Source organism: Eurypyga helias, unplaced genomic scaffold (genome assembly GCF_000690775.1).
Source record: "Eurypyga helias isolate BGI_N326 unplaced genomic scaffold, ASM69077v1 scaffold473, whole genome shotgun sequence".
In the NCBI taxonomy this organism is placed as follows: Eukaryota; Metazoa; Chordata; class Aves; order Eurypygiformes; family Eurypygidae; genus Eurypyga; species Eurypyga helias.
The window spans coordinates 2,527-9,616 of record NW_010239003.1 but is presented as its reverse complement, the minus strand read 5'-3'; the positions used below and the strand labels follow the sequence as shown (position 1 = coordinate 9,616).

General features: G+C 52.2%; 1 protein-coding gene across 1 annotated transcript in view; it reads left to right on the top strand.

The window, feature by feature from the left end:
* The window catches only part of ACAA1 (acetyl-CoA acyltransferase 1), a gene marked incomplete at its 5' end in the record, with an annotated part of 10,634 nt that extends 6,123 nt beyond the window's left edge, over positions 1-4,511 (top strand). The window contains 5 exons of the mRNA XM_010147987.1: positions 1,563-1,753; positions 1,852-2,031; positions 2,936-2,991; positions 3,700-3,845; positions 4,436-4,511. Of these exons, the coding sequence (XP_010146289.1) occupies positions 1,563-1,753; positions 1,852-2,031; positions 2,936-2,991; positions 3,700-3,845; positions 4,436-4,511 (649 nt within the window). The remainder of the gene's footprint in view (positions 1-1,562; positions 1,754-1,851; positions 2,032-2,935; positions 2,992-3,699; positions 3,846-4,435) is intronic.
* Positions 4,512-7,090: the final 2,579 nt, after the last annotated feature.

The following is a 7,090-nucleotide window of genomic DNA, read 5'->3' as shown; positions in this document are numbered from 1 at the left end:
GTTTGGATCCGAGTGAGGCCAATCCTGCCTCTCACAACCTTCCTCTCGGGCAAAACCGGTGCCGGAGTAAACCAACCCCTGGAATCTGTGGGGCCGTACTGGCAGTCCGGTGACAGGCAGTGCCCTGAAGTTGCTGCCGTCGAAGAGTTAAACGAACTTTCAGGGCTCTGTTTAAGCGTTGCCCCGGTCCAATTATTTATCTAATCCAGGAAACCACTGCCCAGGCCAGTTAACCTTTAAATTCTGGCCCTGCTTCTGGGGAACTTGGCATGGCAGCCTTTCTCACTGACATTGAACTGATAACGCAGAGGGTATGTGAACGCGATCCTCGCCTCCCACGTGAGGAAATGGGGGGGTTTCTGGCCCCTGTTTCAGGATGTCTGCGGAGTTACTGATCTGTCCCTCAGCGCTGTGCTCGCAACTCCCGCTCACCTGGGAGCGTGCAAGATTTTCAGTTTACTAGATGAGGGGGTAAAACACGCTTTCAGCCGGCAGTTGGTATTCCCTGGAAAGGCTGCTCTGCTGCTGGAAGGTGAATCGTCTACATCAGCTGTACTGTGGAGGCTGCTAAAATACCTTGTTGATGTGAAAGATGAAAACTCTGTGCCCTGAGCTAATTCTAATTTAGCTAATTACTTTCTGCCAACTTCCATCAGTCTGGTCACGTCAGTTGTTTCCTAGTCCTGCTGTCTCAGGGACCAGGCCCTCTCTTCACCGCACCTTTACTGTTAAATTAAGTGACACCCTTCTACATCGTCGCCCTGAACAACCCTTTTGGGTTGAAAGGTTACGTTTAAAGGCCAGAAGGCTATAGCCATTGCTTAAAGCTCAGCTTGTCTTTGGTAGGATGAAACCAGGAGTGAGTGAATCTTCAGCCATTCCTTGTCGGAAGTTATTAGCATTATTATGTGAAGGTTTAGCCCATGGGCCCTGTTTAAACTCAGAAATAAGAATGGCTGTTTGAATATCAGAATGAATTTATTTTCTTTTCTATTTTTTAAACTGGAAGTGGGGAGGTTTAGATTAGGTATCAGGAAGAAATTCTTCCCGGAGAGGGTGGTGAGGCACTGGAACAGGTTGCCCAGAGAAGCTGTGGATGCCCCATCCCTGGATGTCTTCAAGGCCAGGCTGGATGAGGCTTGGAGCAACCTGGTCTAGTGGAAGGTGTCCCTGCCCATGGCAGGGGCGTTGGAACTAGATGTTCTTTAAGGTCCCTTCCAACCCAAACCATTCCATGTTTTTTGTAACTGGACAAGTTACGGCTTCGTGCTGTGGGGGTCAGTCAGTCACAAGGGTCTTGCTGGAAACAGAACGGGGATCTTGCTCAGAAGTGGGTTTGGGGAAAATAATGTTAGCAGTAGAGTTCCTGTGACATAGAGGTGAGAAGTTTGTCTTCCCATGAATGGAAATATGTATTCACCCATCTTCCCATCCACTGCTCAGCGATGGGGTACTTGTGTACCCAGCCACACCTCGGTGCCTTCTCTTGCTCACTGGTTTCCCTGACATTAGTCCTCCTGCAGTTCACCTCCAGAACGTTTTAACCTTTCATCCTCCAACAGAGCATCAAAAGCTCAGCAGATGGGACTGTTTAAAACTGAGATTGTTCCAGTGAAGACCACCGTCCTGGATAATCAAGGCAACCGAAAAACAATCACCGTGCACCAAGATGAAGGGATTAGGCCCTCCACGACCCTGGAAGGCTTGGCAAAGCTGAAGCCTGCCTTCAAAGAGGATGGCAGCACTACAGCAGGTCAGCCCTCTCTCACCTTTGTGTTGTCCCTGGGGTTTACCTGCCTTCCCATAAAACACACGCAGGCAGAAGGGGTGTTAATGGAGCTCTTCCAACAGGTAATGCCAGCCAGGTCAGTGATGGAGCAGCTGCTGTGCTTCTGGCAAAACGCTCGAAAGCAGCACAACTGGGGCTGCCGGTCCTGGGGGTGCTGAGGTCCTTCGCTGTGGTCGGAGTGCCGCCGGATGTTATGGGCATAGGGCCTGCCTACGCCATCCCCGTTGCTGTGGAGAAGGCGGGTAAGAGCCGCTCGTCACTCGGACGGCGTCGGGCACGTGGCGGGTTGGACCCTGTGGACTGAAACCGGAGGTGGTGTTACTCGACCTTGTGCCGCTGTCAGCCATGGCAACAGCAAACTTAAGTTCAAAACCTTAAAAAGAGATCCCAACCAGGATCTTTGAGCTCAGGATTCAACCCCTGCACAGTCTCAACAAACAGCTAACAAGTCCCGAGACATTTAGCGTTCATTTAGGGCTGTTTTTCCTTCATTACCGCGATCAGCCTGTCAGGGCGTTGGTATTGCATCTGGTTTTTGGTTTTCTATACAGTTTCGGCATCTGGCAAGGCAAGCAGGCTTTCCTCAGGGTTCTTACTAGGGCAAGTAGCTTTTAGAGCTGTGTGTTGGTGTTGTGTCTGCCTGTCATTGCGATGGTCACATGCTCACCCATAGTTTTATATTTCCGTCTCGAAATACCCTTCGATCTCTAATCCATCTGCAAAAAAATCACCTTTAATCTGAGGAAATTTGGCAAAGTCAGTGACACAGTACCATGGACTGTGGTGTTTTATGGTCTTTACTCGCCATCATACGTAAACCTACGTACGATATAGGCACCCCACTTGGAGCCAAGGTCCTGCGCTTACTGTCGTTAGTGGAGTAGAGCTAGAGTTTCTAAAGGGAGGTTTTAAGTGAATTCTTCTCTTTGGTGAGGTCGTAAGGCTAAATACCTTTTCCAGGGATGGGGCATCCATTTAAGTGTTCAAGGCCAGGCTGGATGAGGCTTGGAGCAACCTGGTCTAGTGGAAGGTGTCCCTGCCCATGGCAGGGGGGTTGGAACTGGATGATCTTTAAGGACCCTTCCAGCCCAAACCATTCTGTGATTCTGTGATAAGGAATTAAATCCTGACTTTTCTGAACCGTAGGTCTGACTCTGAATGACATTGATATATATGAAATCAATGAAGCCTTTGCGAGCCAGGTGAGTGATCATCCTGTTGGAGTTGCTGCATTCCTTGGTAACCGAGCGTGTTGCAGTTTGGCCTCCGAATTACGATTCGAACTTGTTCCACATGTTAACATTTGGCTAAAAGTGTCATAACACGCGCAGATGGTTTTTCCATTTCCTTCAAATAAAAATAAGCAGGACATTGCTTATACAGCGTAATATTTAAAAGAAAAACATGCCCACTCGAGTAAGAACGTCATCTTTACTGTCGTACCCTGGTACCAACTCGCAGTATCTGTTTCACCAGAGCTGTACCGTTACCCGGCGGTGTCAGCACCTGCGCTGCGCTTGTCCCTAATGGGGCGGGGGGTAGGGGCTTCAGCACTGTGCCACCTTCTGCCCGTCAGGAGTCAGTTTGGGGCGAGGTTGGTAGCCTTAGCATTCATGCGGTTCCACTCCCTCCCGCTGGGAAGCGCAGTCCAGCCGGAGTCGGGTCTCTGCGTGCGAACCAGCTCGTTCTGTAAGTGCAGCTGACACAAGGGTGTGGATTTGGTGTGGGAACACTGCTGGAGCTAAATTTCTTCGGAGCACAAATCTTGAAGCCCCCGGAGCTGCCTGGGGTGGTTTCCTCTCCCTCTTTCAACACAGATGAGGTCATGATTCTTCTCTCCAGTCCTCTTTGCTCTCTGCTGCAGGAGACGCAAGAGCATCTCCATGAAACCGTGCCCTCTCTCTCTGCAGGCCGTGTACTGTGTGGAAAAGCTGGGCATTCCCATGGAGAAGGTCAACCCCCTGGGAGGAGCAATAGCACTGGGGCATCCGCTGGGCTGTACCGGTGCTCGACAAGTTGTCACTCTGCTCAATGAACTGAAGCGCCGAGGGAAGAGGTGAGCCCCGGGGAACGGCGTTAGCACTTTCACGTGGGTCAGTGACAGGCTCAGAAGTAACTGCTGGTTTGGGTTAAGCTTTCTCCGTCCCTCTGACGCCTTTGAACGCTAGCTCCCGGTGGCTCTTTAGGAGGGGCTGTGTAATTTTTGCTGCACGCCAGTGCGGGTCCGTCCTGATCCTCGGTGACCTCCCCACCGTGCAGCGTCGGAGCAGCCAGCCAGTGGCCAGCTCCACGAGGCGGGGCTGCATCGGGCTGTGCACCGCTTCGCTCCTTGGAATCGGGTTCTTCCTGACGTGTGGAAGAAACGCCGTCACTGGTGCTGGCCCTGCCACTGTGCCCATTGGGGCTGGCACTTCGTGTGTCGCTGGGCTGCGCCCTGGCCTCGAGGGGAGCCGCGATGGTGAGCTGTTCACTGCCGGGCAAATCGGGCCCAACAACAATCCACCTCACGCTGGAGGGGAAGAACTTGCTCTGAAGTCAGGCTTTCCGCTGAGTGTTCCCACAAACCCTACTGCAGGAGAGCAGTGGGCGGCTCAGGCGTACCGTGCTACCAGTTCTCTCGTGATCCCCCGTGTTCTTTCCTTTCAGAGCTTACGGTGTCGTATCCATGTGCATTGGAACGGGCATGGGCGCCGCCGCGGTGTTCGAGTATCCGGGGAACTGATGGCCGGCGTGCTGCCGGAACGACGCGACGGCTCACCCTCTGCCTCCTCCAGTCGTAGCAAATGGTTGGCGCCGTGAGACGCAGCGGGTTCAGGGCTCGGTTACCCCATCTACAGACTTTAGGCACAAATTACGAAATAGAATAAATCCTACAGATCTGCTGAGAAGGTGGGACGATACAGAAGTGGCAAACGGCATCCTGCCGTGAGAAGGGAAGCGAGTTCAGCTCTTTTCAGCGACAGGCCCTTGCTTTCACTAATTAGGAACGAGTAATTTAATTGATCCCTTTATTCTGTGAATAGAGAGTAGGTCACGGTACGGTATTTTTGAACGACAGATTGTCTCAAATGGTTGTTTAAAAAACAGCAGTGCACTGGAAATGGCTTTCCCAGGCTTTCCTTCGAAGGTGTCGTCGCCGTGCAGGAAGCTAAGAAGGGCTCGTTTGGAGAGAAGCACGAAGCCTTCACATCGCTTCCTCCACCGTGCTTGGCCATGTCCCAGGTTGTCCCTGTGCTGGAGGATGAGCTGTAGCTTTTCACTTCCATCCAAGCTGCTCCGAAGCCTGCAGTGGGGGAAAGTGGAAGGACTAGGCTGTACCTTACACCGGAGCAAACGCAGTGTCGAGGTGCCTGAATAAAAGGATTTGATGATTTGCTAGAAGCCAGAAATTTGAAAGTGGCCATTCCGCCTTGAACACCACATTTCTAATTACCAGCTTGGGTGATTAATTCATGCTTAATAATACTTACCTAACATAAACCCGCTTTCATCGTTACTGCATGCACGGGGTGAGCGTAAGCGAAGCGTATGGGTCACCGGGTACAGTTCTCCCTTATCTCTTCTTCCTCTTAGGAGCAGAACGATCACGGCACTCGGAGCTAATGGCTTGACAGAGGAATGTCCTCGTCGCCTTTGACACCTTAGGAAAGTTTAAATTGGCAGCACAGCCTGAAGCCCTTGTCCTGGCTCTTGGCTTTGCACTTACTATCATCACTGGGTTCTTGTAGTGTACGTTTGTGTATGTATTGTGCTCTGCTGTCCTGAGACCCCTCCTGGAGTGCTGCGTCCAGCTGTGGAGCCCTCAACATCAGAAGGATATAGACCAGTTGGAGCGAGGCCAGAGGAGGCCACAAAGATGCTCAGAGGGCGGGAGCCCCTCTGCTATGGGGACAGGCTGAGAGAGTTGGGCTTGTTCAGCCTGGAGAAGAGAAGGCTCCGGGGAGACCTTATAGCCCCTTCCAGTGCCTGAAGGGGCTACAAGGAAACTGGGGGGGGACTTTTTACAAGGGCCTGGAGTGACAGGACAAGGGGTAACGGGATTAAATTGAAAGTGGGGAGGTTTAGATTGGATATCAGGAAGAAGTTCTTCCCAGAGAGGGTGGTAAGGCACTGGGACAGGTTGCCCAGAGAAGCTGTGGATGCCCCATCCCTGGAAGTGTCCCAGGCCAGGCTGGATGAGGCTTGGGGCAACCTGGTCTAGGGGAAGGTTGCCCTGTCCATGGGACACCTTCCAACCCAAACCATTCCATGATTCTATGATCTGTGTTCTCATTATGACGATTAACGAGCTGGAGCTATTGGCTGTTCCCACGCTCCCCGCAGTCGGTCTCGCTCGCCCAGCGATCGCACACGCTGTGTTTTAGAGCAAAAAAGGTGAATTAGAGGGGGCGGAGAGGCCTCAGCATCCTCAGGGGTCCTCTGGCGCACGGGGGTCGCTGTGTGTACACGAGCTCTCCGTGCTGCTACCGGTCGCTTTAGACTAGGCCGAAGGCAGCCATCGCGCACCTCTTGTTCCGCTCCAGCGCGGAAAGCAGCCCCTCCCCTCCCTTCCCACTGCTGCTCTTCACAAAACCCTTTTATGTGATGGGAGTGGGAAACGTCCCGGGCTTGGAAGCAGGAATTTCAGTGACCTTTAGGTACAGTAACACTAAAAACACGTGCGGAGAAGCGGGAGCGGATGGGAACCGTGTGAGGGGAGGGCAGGTTCCTCCCTGCGTAGCTGGAGGGGGTGTTCTCAGGGCCCAGGCATGGTGAAACACGCCGGGTGGTGATTTTCCAGGGAGTCCAGGGGAAGTTGGCTCTTCCCCTTTCCACGTAAGGCACGGAGAAAACGGCCAGGGAGGGCTGGCCTATCCGCTCATCCTTGCTCTTGCGATGTGTCATTGTCCATTTTAATGTCAACCAACTCAACGAGGCGAAACAGCAGCTGCTTTTTGAGGTACAAACAGTCTTCAAGGGTGATTGGAGGCAGAGGGGTTTGGCCTAACAGTTACCATAGCGATTTAAAGCTGGTTACGTTGCAGAGCCCACTTCTCTGGGGAAGGATAAGCTTATCGCAGCAATAAAAAGGCTAGAAAAGCACAGAATGAGGTGATGACCGTTTCCTTTATGGTACCGTGAGCGTTTTTCCCCTCAAAAATTTATTCTGTTCACATTCCAGTCCATATTAAACCAACCGCATGGATGAAAATCCAGGCCTGCCCGATGGCTCATCTGCATCCAACCCCGTACTTTGACACGTCCCACGCTGTCCTGCATAAATTAAATAGGGGTTTTCATACCTCCCATCCTATGTTCCGT